The 15,035-nt window shown below is 43.6% G+C and overlaps 1 protein-coding gene across 1 annotated transcript in view; it reads right to left on the reverse strand.

Moving 5' to 3' along the window:
• Window positions 1-15,035, reverse strand: part of PHYHD1 (phytanoyl-CoA dioxygenase domain containing 1) — a 49,609-nt gene that overhangs the window by 17,891 nt on the left and 16,683 nt on the right. The window contains exons 2-6 of the mRNA XM_069748181.1: window positions 9,137-9,323; window positions 7,990-8,148; window positions 3,703-3,778; window positions 3,029-3,076; window positions 1,956-2,011 (exon numbers count right to left, since the gene is read on the reverse strand). Coding sequence (XP_069604282.1) covers window positions 1,956-2,011; window positions 3,029-3,076; window positions 3,703-3,778; window positions 7,990-8,148; window positions 9,137-9,292 — 495 coding nt within the window. The 5' untranslated portion in view covers window positions 9,293-9,323. The remainder of the gene's footprint in view (window positions 1-1,955; window positions 2,012-3,028; window positions 3,077-3,702; window positions 3,779-7,989; window positions 8,149-9,136; window positions 9,324-15,035) is intronic.

A 15,035-nucleotide genomic window follows, 5' to 3' on the forward strand; every position in this document is an offset into this window, starting at 1 on the left:
TGTGCCCTGCATTGGAAAGGAGCAGGAGAGGGGTCCGGTGTCCTTTGCGGTAATGGAGCAGTGGATGTCAGAGTCTATGGGACTGCTGATATCCTGTGGTACCTGGTTAAGTACATGAATGGGGGGGCTCCAACCTATGTGACCCCTACCGATCGCCAGAATTGTGTCCCTTGTCCTCCATTGGAACGAAGCACAGATCACCCATGCACAAAGCGGATCCATTCAAAGTCTAAGGGATTGCTGGCACTTTTGGATGGGTGATATCTACTTTATTGTGGAGGTGTGACTAACAGGACCTCCATCGATCACAAGAAAAGGGTTCTACGTTGAAAAGAAGCAGGGATCATGCATGCACATGGCCGTTCCGTTTAGAGTCTATGAGACTGCTGGCAATAATCTAGCACCGCAGCATCTACTATATAATTGTCTAAGGGTCACTTCCGTCTTTCTGTCTCTGTCTTTCTGTCTGTCACGGAAATCCCAAGTCGCTGATTGGTCGCGAGACCGCTACGTCATCATCTCGCAAGACCGCAATTCACTCTTGGGACCGGAGTGTCGGTAAACGCCTCGGCTGGATCCGGATGCTGACGGAAGGTGAGTATATAACTATTTTTTATTTTAATTCTTTTTTTTTTTTTTAACAGGGATATGGTGCCCACATTGCTATATACTACGTGGGCTGTGTTAGATACTGCGTGGGCTGTGTTATATACTACATCTCTGTGCTATATACTATGTGGGCTGTGCTATATACTACGTGGCTGTGGTATATATTACGGTGCTGGGCAATATACTACATTGCTGTGCTCTATACTACGTGGCCTGGGTTATATACTGCATGGGCAGTGTTATATACTACGTCTCTGTGCTATATACTACGTGGCTGTGCTATATACTACGTGGCTGGGCAATATACTACGTGGCTGTGCAATACACTATGTGTCTGTGCAATACACTGTCTGGGCAATATACTTCGTGTCTGGCAATATACTATGTGGCTGGGCAATATACTATGTGGGCTGTGCTATATACTACGTGGCTTGGCTATATACTACGTGGCTGTGCTATATAGTACGTGGCTGTGTTTATATACTACGTGGGCTGTATTATATACTACGTGGGCTGTGTTATATACTGCGTGGGCTGTGTTAAATGCTACTTGGCTGTGCTATATTTCTCTGCTGTATCTGTGCATCATAAATCGTGGTATGTGTTAAAGAGGGGGGGCCCACTGAGACTCTTTTGCCCGGGGCCCTGAAAAACCTGGAGCTGGCCCTGGCTTCACTGTTTGTTCGCGGCCGGGCGTGACCAATCAGCGACAGGTGCAGTCCGCCCGCGAATTGGCGTGGTATTTGAACCACGCTTCGCTAATTGGTCGTGGCCGGCTGGCTGAATCCTTTGTATAAATTGAATTATTCTGAAAACTTCATAAATAAACTACATACATATTCTAGAATACCCGATGCGTTAGAATCGGGCTACCATCTAGTGGGTGATAACTGTTTGATAAGAGGTCTGACCAATGAGACCCGCAATGATCTCCATATAAAAGGTCCCAATTGAAACGAAGCTGGTGATTTCTATCATTGCAGGGTGGGTGATAACTGCTTGATCGTGGGGGTCTGACCAATGATCACCACATAACAGGTCCCAGGTCATCAAGTGAAACGAAGCTGGTGATTTCTATCATTGTAGGGCGAGTGATAACCGCTTGATCGTGGTGGTCTATTCACCGGGGTCCTCATCGATCACCATTCAATGTCTAAAGGACTCCAGAAAAAGCCATGGACTGAACTGAGTCACCTGCCATCTCATCAATGGAGATGAGGCCACAAACGTCAGATCTCTGTTCTGCCGATTGTGGGGGTTTCAGCAACTTGATACAGCCAGAATACCCCTTTAATGCAATGACTAATCTTTCTCTAGCTACAATTAAGATGGTCTTGTCTGCTCACCTGTATTTTGGGGGAGTGAGTGACCCTTTTATATATCGGATTATGTGCATGTAAAGCTGCAAGAACCAGAGACAGAAGTAAACGCAAGAAAAATTAAAGAAAGATTTAACATATAATCACATCCTGCCATGTTGTGGGTTTAATTAGAATGCAGAATTGGAGGTTAAGAAACAACATTCCATCTTTCCTGTAACAGCGCCACGCCTGTCCAGAGGGGTGGCGCTGTGGATGGAAACGCCCATAATTTTTTATAATTCTGTACATCCCCTTTATTGGTATTGGAGCTGGAACAAGCCTGATGTGTCCTGTAACTCTTCTCTGTGACCCATGGAGAGAAGTACTTTGATATTTCATATGATGGTGGCCACAAACAATTCTGTTTTGTAACAAAATGGTTTTATTTTTTTTTTGCATTCAGGTTATTTCTTTTAAGGTTGTCTGGTAATGCAACATTTATGTAAAAGTGACTAATCTGAGATATTAGACAGTTAATAGATAAAAGTCCATACTGAAGGATATTTTCCGTAATGTCGATGAAATCCCTTTGAAATCGTGAGTTAAAATTGCAGTGAGGACAGAGATATTGGTAAATCCTCAAAAAGGCTCATCTGGTTATAGGAAAACATGACCGCATCCTTCCAATAACTGGTTGATATGGGTGACAGAGACAGATCTGTTAGACTGTTTTGATAAATGAGGCCTCATGGTGTTTTTTTCCCTAAGGGTATGGGCATTTCTGTTAGGCAAACTGGCTCCCAAATAAAAAGCCACCTAAAAAAAAAAATCACCATGTGCAATTAGTCTTAGAGAAAATTCACAGGCCTGTATTGTACAGTTGTTGTTAGGGGCGCAATGGCTGACCTGACCATGTTTCTCTGGATCTAATAACCTCATGTACCAGGCGTAGGTCACTAGATCCGCGGCCTCTCTGGACATTGCGGTCTGTATATGGACCTTGAAATACGGCTGTCTGAACCAGACCTAATGTAGCCAGAACTATGTAAAGCACACCTCACACTATAGAACCCACATCCTAGTAAATGGACAGTGGAAAGGAAAAGTATTCTTCTTACCGTGTCCTATTTTATTCACAGATCTTCCTCTTGCCACCAGAAATTCACCTGGAGAACAGGTAAAACAGTATTCCACTTGTCAGTATCACATCATAAGTCGTTTTCCCCACTGTCAGTCATGAGATTGGAAACGGTGCCACTTTTGTCCACAGGTTGTGTATGGTACTGCAATTCATCCTCCATTGAAGTGAAAAATGATGAGTTGCAATACCAAAAACATCCTCTAGACAAGAGCCTGGTAAAAAAAAAATCTCTTTAGTAATCCTGTACAGCTTTTTAAGACTACCATTTGCCATAAATATGTAATTTGTTTTTACCCGGTGTTAATGCCCCTGCTTTCCTGAATCCGATGTTGTTTTTCTTTTGTTTCTGCTCCTCTCTGTTCCTGAGATATGGCTCCTTTTTCCCTCTATATAAATGTAGTCCTTTTGAAGCCAACTGGGAGTGGCCATAAAGAACACGCCCCCCAGAAAATAGTGAGGACCACAGCCACTTTGCTGAAAAGACTAATCTTTATATACAGGGACCATGAGGCCGTATCTAAGAAGCGGAGAGACTCGTAAACAAAAGAAAAACAGCGCCGGATTCAGGAGAACAGCAGCATTCATGCCAAGTAAAAAAAAAAGTAGACATTTATGTCAAGTGATAGATCCCCTTTAAGGGATTATTCTTACCTTTGTCATTGAACACTCCTTTCTCAAAGAAGAAGCGGATCTTGTCTCCACTGTGAAGGAAATAATCAGCACTTCCCTGTCAGTGACATAATGGAGAGAGATTAAGTCTCTAACATGTCATGTCCCAAGTTTCACAACTAATCGCCATAAATTGTATCCCAATTATACTCTATATTTAAATGTATTCAGTGGTGTCCTATTCACATGTAGATAGCTGGGTGACTACCAATATGGCAACTGTTATAGCCCCCACACAAGGAATCAACCCTTTCTACACTCCCTGACAGAAGTTATGTCGCTTATCCATGTTATGTAAATAAAAACTTATAACCTGACGTTAAATTCATCCATTGGTTGTATAAATTATTCTTTTGAAAGTCGAAACCCTCCGAAATGTGGTTTAGGTTAAGAAAATAAATTGGCATCAATGCAGAAATATTGATCAGTTAATGGACACAGAATGGTCAGATTTTGGTAAGACAAAAATTTTGTTGCCTGGTCATAGAATGCACCCAATCCTAGTTTACATCCTCACCTGTGCTCAGTAAATGATCGGTTAATTAGTGTGTGTGTGTGTGTGTGTGTATAAAAAGAAACCCAGGACCCCAGACCTTCACTTGAACTGCAACTTGAGCTCTGACAACATGCCGAAAATCCACCCTGCGACCAAAGCCTGGATTATCAAGAGACTGAAGACCAGATCCACTGCAGAGGTGGCTGGCAGCTTTAATGTGTCTCAGCATCAAGTACAAAGAATTAAAAAAAGATTTGAAGAGACTGGAGATGTGTTTGACAAGCCCAGGTCCGGCAGATCCTGCAAGACAACTGCTGAGGAGGAACGTTTATTGGTTAGAAAATCCAAAGCAAGCCCCTCTTCCACTGCAGCAGAGCTCTAACAGGCCTGGTCACCTCAAGTCCCTCTGTCAACTAGAACAGTTTGTAGGATTTGGTCTCGAAATGGCCTCCATGGTCGAATCAGTGCCCAGAAGCCAGCACTAAACAAAAAGGAAAATAAAATGCCATGTGGCATTTGCAAACTCCCACAGCCTGCTAAACAGATGGACGCTGGAAAAAGTGGCAGAAGGTGGATTTCTCTGATGAATCTTCAGTAGAATTACACCACAGCCACCACAAATACTGCAGGAGACCTACTGGAGCCCGTATGGATACAAAATACACCCAGAAAACAGTTACATTTGGTGGTGGAAAGATCATGGTCTGGGGTTACATTTAGTATGGGGGTGTGCAAAACATTTGCAAGGTGGAAGGCAATATCAATAGCCTAAAATATCAAGAAGTATTAGCTACCTCTTTTAGCTACCTCTTATATTCCAAATCATAGAAGGGGTCATTCTGCAGCAGGATAGTGCTCCATCTCATACATCCATCTCTACAACAAAGTTCCTCCAGGCAAAAAAAGATCAAGGTGCTCAAGGACTGGCCAGCCCAGTCACCAGACATGAACATCATTGTGCATGTTTGGGGTAGGATGAAAGAGGAAGCTTGGAAGACAAAACCAAAGAATCTAGATGAACTCTGGGAGGCATGTAAGACTGCATTCTTTGCTATTCCTGATGACTTCATTAATATATTGTATGACTCATTGCTGAACCACACGGATGCAGTCCTTCAAGCTCATGGAAGTCACACAAAATATTAAATATGACTAATAGCACCACAACTTCATTCACCAATGTTATGCAACATATATTTGTATTTTAAGTTAATTTTTTGTTTGAATATCACATTACTTTCTGTGGGCGACAAAACGTTTGTCTTGCCAAAATCTGACCATTCTGTGTCCATTAACTGATCAATATTTCTGCATTGATGCCAATTTATTTTCTTAACCTAAACCACATTTCGGAGGGTTTGAACTTTCAAAAGAATAATTTATACAACCAATGGATGAATTTAACGTCAGGTTATAAGCTTTTATATACATACAGTGGGGCAAAAAAGTATTTAGTCAGTCAGCAATAGTGCAAATTCCACCACTTAAAAAGATGAGAGGCGTCTGTAATTTACATCATAGGTAGACCTCAACTATGGTAGACAAACTGGAAAAAAAAAATCCAGAGAATCACATTGTCTGTTTTTTTAACATTTTATTTGCATATTATGGTGGAAAATAAGTATTTGGTCAGAAACAAAATTTCATCTCAATACTTTGCAATATATCCTTTGTTGGCAATGACAGAGGTCAAACGTTTTCTCTAAGTCTTCACAAGGTTGCCACACACTGTTGTTGGTATGTTGGCCCATTCCTCCATGCAGATCTCCTCTAGAGCAGTGATGTTTTTGGCTTTTTGCTTGGCAACACGGACTTTCAACTCCCTCCAAAGGTTTTCTATAGGGTTGAGATCTGGAGACTGGCTAGGCCACTCCAGGACCTTGAAATGCTTCTTACGAAGCCACTCCTTCGTTGCCCTGGTGGTGTGCTTTGGATCATTGTCATGTTGAAAGACCCAGCCACGTTTCATCTTCAATGCCCTTGCTGATGGAAGGAGATTTGCACTCAAAATCTCACGATACATGGCCCCATTCATTCTTTCATGTACCCGGATCAGTCGTCCTGGCCCCTTTGCAGAGAAACAGCCCCAAAGCATGATGTTTCCACCACCATGCTTTACAGTAGGTATGGTGTTTGAAGGATGCAACTCAGTATTCTTTTTCCTCCAAACACGACAAGTTGTATTTCTACCAAACAGTTCCAGTTTGGTTTCATCAGACCATAGGACATTCTCCCAAAACTCCTCTGGATCATCCAAATGCTCTCTAGCAAACTTCAGACGGGCCCGGACATGTACTGGCTTAAGCAGTGGGACACGTCTGGCACTGCAGGATCTGAGTCCATGGTGGCGTAGTGTGTTACTTATGGTAGGCCTTGTTACATTGGTCCCAGCTCTCTGCAGTTCATTCACTAGGTCCCCCCGCGTGGTTCTGGGATTTTTGATCACCGTTCTTGTGATCATTCTGACCCCACGGGGTGGGATTTTACGTGGAGCCCCAGATCGAGGGAGATTATCAGTGGTCTTGTATGTCTTCCATTTTCTAATTATTGCTCCCACTGTTGATTTTTTTCACTCCAAGCTGGTTGGCTATTGCAGATTCAGTCTTCCCAGCCTGGTGCAGGGCTACAATTTTGTTTCTGGTGTCCTTTGACAGCTCTTTGGTCTTCACCATAGTGGAGTTTGGAGTCAGACTGTTTGAGGGTGTGCACAGGTGTCTTTTTATACTGATAACAAGTTTAAACAGGTGCCATTACTACAGGTAATGAGTGGAGGAAAGAGGAGACTCTTAAAGAAGAAGTTACAGGTCTGTGAGAGCCTGAAATCTTGATTGTTTGTTTCTGACCAAATACTTATTTTCCACCATAATATGCAAATAAAATGTTAAAAAAACAGACAATGTGATTTTCTGGATTTTTTTTTTCTCAGTTTGTCTCCCATAGTTGAGGTCTACCTATGATGTAAATTACAGACGCCTCTCATCTTTTTAAGTGGTGGAACTTGCACTATTGCTGACTGACTAAATACTTTTTTGCCCCACTGTAACATGGATAAGCGACATAACTTCTGTCAGGGAGTGTATACTGAAGTCAGCCTTGTAATTAGTTGATGGCGGCGGGTCTGGATTCATAAGCCTCCAGAACACAGGATTATTGCTTTTAAGCCAAATTCAGAAATCTGTGAAACCTAGTCCATGAACGGAGCGGCCACAAAGCTCCCGACCCGAACTCAGCAGTCACATAGGCATAAAAGAGGCAATTGGTTTGGAGCTGGGAGACCCGTGACCAGTTATTATTATTATTATTATTATTTATTGACCAGTTCATACATCATGGGCCATACATGGACTGTGTTTCGCACACATCTAAATTAGACCTTGGGGTGAGTCGACATGGTGTGGCTGACCACAGAGCCAAAACACAACCCAATCACCATGGTCAACGGGTGCACAATTTTGTCTTAAGATGGTGCGGTCATTGGCCATCACGGTGTTGGACACTTTGGCCTTGTGCCACCAGCTGTACTGCGTGCTCTCACCCTTCCATCTATCACAGTACAACACAGCAAGGTCTGCTCTGGCCAGACCATGAACTAGAAGCAGAAAACATGGCTGCTATCCTGATAATCTAGTGCCACCCCTGTCCAATGGTTGTGTCTGGTATTACAGCTCTGTGAATGTAGCTCAGCTGCAGTGCCACACACAACCTGTGGATGGATGTGGCGCCTGCAGGGTTTTTCTAATCCCTTTTTTAAAATCATATAAAATGGCTAAAACCTGAGCTTTTAGTTGTTCTTCCTGCTGCGTAGAAAACTCTGTGCGGCAGTGAGGAGGGACGTCCATGTCTTGTATTATCTTTCCAATCTCCTCCTTCATGGTCTTGCATTCTTCATGGGTGAAAAGTCCATCCAGAACCAAATAACCATCCTCATGGAACTGCAAAAACAAGGCTGATTGCTCAGGCACTGTGTTATCACCCACCACCGGCAGCAGGTGCCAACATTTAGTCACAATATCAGAAATATAATAGTTTCACTACATGACGGTTTACATTGTACATACGAGATAAGTCAGAACCTCTGGCGCTTTACGGTTCATTGCCCCCCACCATAATTACCTTTTGTCTTAAATGGTACTCCCCTTTAAGCAATGGCTTAGTATGGATAGCCAGCACCCGGGGCAAGCAATTGTTGCACCCCCTAACCTGATATACTGCCCCCTTGAAATAAATAATGCCAACTGAGTGCCCCCTTAAAACACATAATGCCTTTAAAATAATAATGATACATTTGTGCTACCCTAACCCAACATAAAGTTTATGCTAATTTAAAGCCAGCGATTGAGTCCACTTTTCCCCGGCACAGGTGGTGCCATGCAATGTCATGGTGCCACCTACACCCAGAAAAGACTAGTGGCAGCCTCCAGGTCTATGATACCACTGCAATGACGTCACGTTAAAGGTGGCGCTTGCTCGGAGTTCCCGGGGCACCTGACCAGAAGTGAGTGGCTTGTGCACTGATTCTTTCGAAATTTTGCATCCAGTGCAACATCTTCTCCCCCTTTTCTCAAGTTATGCCGTTGTCTCAAGTTCCTATCTTCAGGGTCACACCACTCATCTGCCTCCCGGAGGGCGGTGTGCTCCTGAAGATTGACAGTTCAGCCAGGGGCATAGCGGATTTTGCTTCCCCCAAGCAGTGGCACCTTTGGAGGAGCGCAGAGGACCCTGATCCCATCAGCTTCAGAGCAGCGATTGCAAAGGTTATTCCATGTGGTTACATAATGACAGCCATGTGCTGCACACGAACACTGCGCTGCACTAATCCTGCTCCATCTGCCCTTACTATTCCACTCACCTATTTCCTACCGCTAACACATTCATATGAGGTCTGCTGCACCTGTACATCGGAGCACATTCATATCTCACCTTCTGGACCTGTTCGTCAGTCATCAGAGCCATATTGAGAAGGAGGAAGCTGCCTGTAACCCGCTGACCAGTGGAGGATGGGAGACAACACAACTGCCAGATGAAGCTGCCAGATAAAGGAGAGAGACAGGGGCCCTGCATACCAGCACCGGTCATGTGATCACCATCAGCTGGAACAAGGATTTTGCTATGGGAGAAAAAAAAAGTTAGCAATATTAGAAAAAAAAACAGTTCCCCTGCTTCAGAAACCATTTCATTCTAAGGTGCAATACCAATGACAACCTGTGAACAGGAGTGGCGCTCAGGGTTGCCAATCATCCAGAAATTTATAGAAAGTTCGTAAAAATAAAAAACTTATTTTGAAGAAAAAAAATGTAAGTGTCCATGATTTTATTATAAAGCTGGAGAGACGTGTAGATCTTTTACAGTGAATGCTGCTGTAGTCACAGCACACTTAAGCTTTATGATCATGGTTTTCCAACGTGTCTGTAAAAATATATTGGCTGTCCGTAAATTTTAGATAAGTTTAAAAAAAAAAAAAATAATAATAATATATCTATCTCAAGTTCGCAAGCCTGTAGGAACTTATTCTTGGAGAAGCTGTTTTTTTTTTTCTTATACTGGACAATCCCTTTAAATGGGAGCCATCACTTGCCACAAATGTGTTTTGCCTTTTTTACCTGGTGTAAATGCCGCTGTTCTCCCGAATCTGGTGTTGGTTTTCTTGCGTTTCTGCGCCTCTCCGTTCCTGAGATATGGCGGCTTCTTCCCTGTATGTAAATCTTGTCTTGTTAGCCAACTGGGTGTGGTCCTCAAGAAGACGCCCACTTGGATAAAAAGACTAGTTTTATATACAAAGAACAGGAGGCCATATCTCAGGAACGGAGAGGCGCAGGAACAAAAGAAAAACAGCGCCAGAATCAGGAGAACAGCGGCATTTACACCAGGTAAAAATAAAAATGTACCGTATTTATGGCAGGTGACAGATCTATAACTAGGACATAAATGAAGAAAGTGTTGTTTATTTGAACTTCACTTTAAAAGCCTTTATGACTTACAATACTAATTAAAAAAAAAAACAACTAAGTGGTTTCTTGGTCCGAGACTGGACTATCCGCGGCCTCTTGACCCTTACACAATAGCCTTATAGGCATATAGGGGCTGTCAGGTTCAGGTAGGAGGCTCACGGACAGTCTGTACAATGTGGTCAATACTCAGACTGTGAAATTGGCCTAGAGAGTGTCTGCTTTGCGATCAGCTGTAATCTGCAGGGTGATATGGTAGCAAGTGTTCAGTATCCCTGCAGTGCCCCTATAGAAGTGATGCATTACACTCTGTCCATTCATACCTGTGGGTAATGCAGAACAGAAAGGTCCTCCAGAGCCAGAGACACTCCTTACCATGGCTGAGAGGCGATTAGCCCAGAACCCTTATAGCAGAGGTCCCCAACGTTTCTGACCTTGAGAGCCACATTCAGTTCTGAGAGAGGGTCGCGAGCCACTTTCAGCTCCCGCCCCCTCACAATAGTGGCAACCAGGGCTGCCACTAGGAATTTCGGGGCCCCATATTGGCAACATTTTCGGGGCCCCCTTAAGGCTCCGCCCAGGCTCCACCCCAGCCCTGCCTCCACCCTTCGAACTGTCCACAGCCCCACCGCTGTCTCTTGGAAAAACTCCACTTCTCACCAATCACACATTAACAGTTCCCATCACCAGATCACACACACAGCCAGCAGATCTTGTTTTGGCCAAAAGGTTTTTTTTAATCTGCCACGACGACAAGGTAGACTCTTTTGGCTGGGCCCTACTCTACTCTAACTTATTAAACATTTGTTAAAATATGCAATACAATTTAGGTATATTTTTATTTATTTTTCAATTTTTCAAATGACCAATAATACGACATACAAGGGACAAATACCACAACACGATGACCAGACACCAGATTATCACCACAGTGACCTATAATACTACCTACAAGGAACAAATACCGCCACACCATGTGCAGACCACATATTACCACCACAGTGATTGAACAATATCGCATACAAGGCACAAATACCACTGCAGCATGTCCAGACCACATATTACCATCACATGGTGACCAACTACATACTAGAAACAAATACCAACACAACATGACCAGACCACATATTACCACCACACTGTGACCGAATAATAGCACATACAAGGAACAAATGCCACCACACCATGACCAGACCACATATTACCACCACATAGTGACCAAATAATAGCACATACAAGGAACAAATACCATCACACCATGGCCGGACAACATATTACCACCACATTGTGACTGAATAGTACAATACTGATCATTAATAATAAAAAAAATACTATCACCATAAGTGCCATTATACACAGCAGATCTGTACTTAGTATGTAGTGTCTGTTTACAGGTAATACAGTGGTAACAGGTGCCATTATACACAGGAGCTCTATATATAGTGTCATTGTACAGGTAAAACGGATCACCATTGACATTATACACAGAAGCTATATATACAGTGGGGCAAAAAAGTATTTAGTCAGTCAGCAATAGTGCAAGTTCCACCACTTAAAAAGATGAGAAGCGTCTGTAATTTACATCATATGTAGACCTCAACTATGGGAGACAAACTGAGAAAAAAAAATCCAGAAAATCACATTGTCTGTTTTTTTTAACACTTTATTTGCATATTATGGTGGAAAATAAGTATTTGGTCAGAAACAAACAATCAAGATTTCTGGCTCTCACAGACCTGTAACTTCTTCTTTTAGAGTCTCCTCTTTCCTCCACTCATTACCTGTAGTAATGGCACCTGTTTAAACTTGTTATCAGTATAAAAAGACACCTGTGCACACCCTCAAACAGTCTGACTCCAAACTCCACTATGGTGAAGACCAAAGAGCTGTTAAAGGACACCAGAAACAAAATTGTAGCCCTGCACCAGGCTGGGAAGACTGAATCTGCAATAGCCAACCAGCTTGGAGTGAAGAAATCAACAGTGGGAGCAATAATTAGAAAATGGAAGACATACAAGACCACTGATAATCTCCCTCGATCTGGGGCTCCACGCAAAATCCCACCCCGTGGGGTCAGAATGATCACAAGAACGGTGAGCAAAAATCCCAGAACCACGCGGGGGGACCTAGTGAATGAACTGCAGAGAGCTGGGACCAATGTAACAAGGCCTACCATAAGTAACACACTACGCCACCATGGACTCAGATCCTGCAGTGCCAGACGTGTCCCACTGCTTAAGCCAGTACATGTCTGGGCCCGTCTGAAGTTTGCTAGAGAGCATTTGGATGATCCAGATGAGTTTTGGGAGAATGTCCTATGGCCTGATAAAACCAAACTGGAACTGTTTGGTAGAAACACAACTTGTCGTGTTTGGAGGAAAAAGAATACTGAGTTGCATCCATCAAACACCATACCTACTGTAAAGCATGGTGGTGGAAACATCATGCTTTGGGGCTGTTTCCCTGCAAAGGGGCCAGGACGACTGATCCGGGTACATGAAAGAATGAATGGGGCCATGTATCGTGAGATTTTGAGTGCAAACCTCCTTCCATCAGCAAGGGCATTGAAGATGAAACGTGGCTGGGTCTTTCAACATGACAATGATCCAAAGCACACCGCCAGGGCAACGAAGGAGTGGCTTCGTAAGAAGCATTTCAAGGTCCTGGAGTGGCCTAGCCAGTCTCCAGATCTCAACCCTATAGAAAACCTTTGGAGGGAGTTGAAAGTCCGTGTTGCCAAGCGAAAAGCCAAAAACATCAATGCTCTAGAGGAGATCTGCATGGAGGAATGGGCCAACATACCAACAACAGTGTGTGGTAACCTTGTGAAGACTTACAGAAAACGTTTGACCTCTGTCATTGCCAACAAAGGATATATTACAAAGTATTGAGATGAAATTTTGTTTCTGACCAAATACTTATTTTCCACCATAATATGCAAATAAAATGTTAAAAAAATAGACAATGTGATTTTCTGGATTTTTTTTTCTCAGTTTGTCTCCCATAGTTGAGGTCTACCTATGATGTAAATTACAGACGCCTCTCATGTTTTTAAGTGGTGGAACTTGCACTATTGCTGACTGACTAAATACTTTTTTGCCCCACTGTATATATCTAAGAGCTAGCCTTCTATAAATGTAGACTTAGCTTGGGGATGCATTCGTGCAGGGGTGCATTCGTGCACAATCATTCGTGTATTTTTATTCAAAGTACTTTTTTTCTAAGTACTCGGCAGTTATAACATGGCAGTTAGACAGGGCAGGAGACAGGTAAGACAATCTAAATCTAATCCATATACACTTGAAACAGCACAAATACTCACCATATTTATTTGTATAATCTATATCCTGGCTGCTGCATTCACTCACATTCACCGCCCTTGCATTAACTCTCTACACTCCATCCATATCGGCCCCTCTATCCTTCCCTCTCCTATGTATAGCACCAACGCTCTGTTCACATTGCTTAACAGCGCAGATCCATTCAGTCCCACCATCCAACACAAGAGACGCTCTCACAAATCACTTAACCATCTGCTCACTCTTTCGATCCTCCTTCTCCTAGTCGCTGGAGACATCTCTCCAAACCCCGGCCCCCCATGTTATAGCCAGTCAAACCTCCCAATTGTTACACCCAGAAACCCCTCTAACCTTATTAATATTCCCTGCATGCCTTCTGTCTCTTTGAATTGTGCCCTTTGGAATTCTCGCTCTGTGTGTAATAAACTCTCCTTCATTCATGACTTCTTCCTTTCTAATTCTCTTAATCTCCTGGCTCTTACTGAAACCTGGATCCAGCAGTCAGACACCACCGCTGCTGCTGCTCTTTCCTATGGTGGACTACATTTTTCTCATACCCCAAGATCAGACAACAGAGCAGGTGGAGGCGTTGGTCTGCTCCTTTCACCCAAATGTACCTTCCAAGTCATCCCCCAAGTGCCCTCACTTGTCTTCCCTTCCTTTGAGGTCCATGTGGTCAGACTCTACATCCCCTTCTCCATGCGAGTGGCGGTGGTGTATCGTCCTCCCGGCCCCTCTCATCAGTTCCTGGATCACTTTGCCACCTGGCTTCCACACTTTCTCTCCTGTGACACCCCCACCCTTATCATGGGTGATTTCAACATCCCCATTGCTTCTCCCCTCTCCCCATCTGCTTCTCACCTTTTATCTCTATCCTCCTCTTTCGGCCTCTCGCAGCATACTAACTCTCCAACGCATGAAGATGGAAACTCCCTTGACTTGGTCTTCTCCCGGCTTTGCTCAGTGGATGATTTCACAAACTCCCCTTTCCCTCTCTCTGACCACAACCTTCTTTCATTCTCTATCAAGAACTGCCATCCAGCTCAGGTCACCCCCTTTTTCCACACTTATAGAAACATACAGGCCATTAACACCCAGAAACTTATGAAGAACCTGCAGTCCTCATTGGCCCCAATCTTCTCCATCTCATGTCCTGATTCTGCTCTGAAGCATTACAATGAAACCCTGCAAAGTGCTCTGGATGAAGCTGCTCCTCCTATACATAAAACAACTCGGCACAGACGGCAACAACCGTGGCACACGCTGCAAACACGTTTCCTGCAGCGGTGCTCCAGGTGCGCAGAACGTCTGTGGAGAAAATCTAATCTACCTGAAGACTTCATCCATTATAAGTTCATGCTAAAGACATACAATTCTGCCCTTCACCTCTCCAAACAAACCTATTTCAACACCCTCATCACCTCCCTGTCCAATAACCCTAAACGTCTCTTTGACACGTTCCAGTCCCTACTCAACCCAAGAGAGCAGGCCCCAACCACGGATCTCCGCGCTGACGATCTGGCCAATTACTTCAAAGAAAAAATTGACCACATTCGACAGGAAATCATCTCCCAA

Source organism: Ranitomeya imitator, chromosome 2 (genome assembly GCF_032444005.1).
Source record: "Ranitomeya imitator isolate aRanImi1 chromosome 2, aRanImi1.pri, whole genome shotgun sequence".
Classification (NCBI taxonomy): Eukaryota; Metazoa; Chordata; class Amphibia; order Anura; family Dendrobatidae; genus Ranitomeya; species Ranitomeya imitator.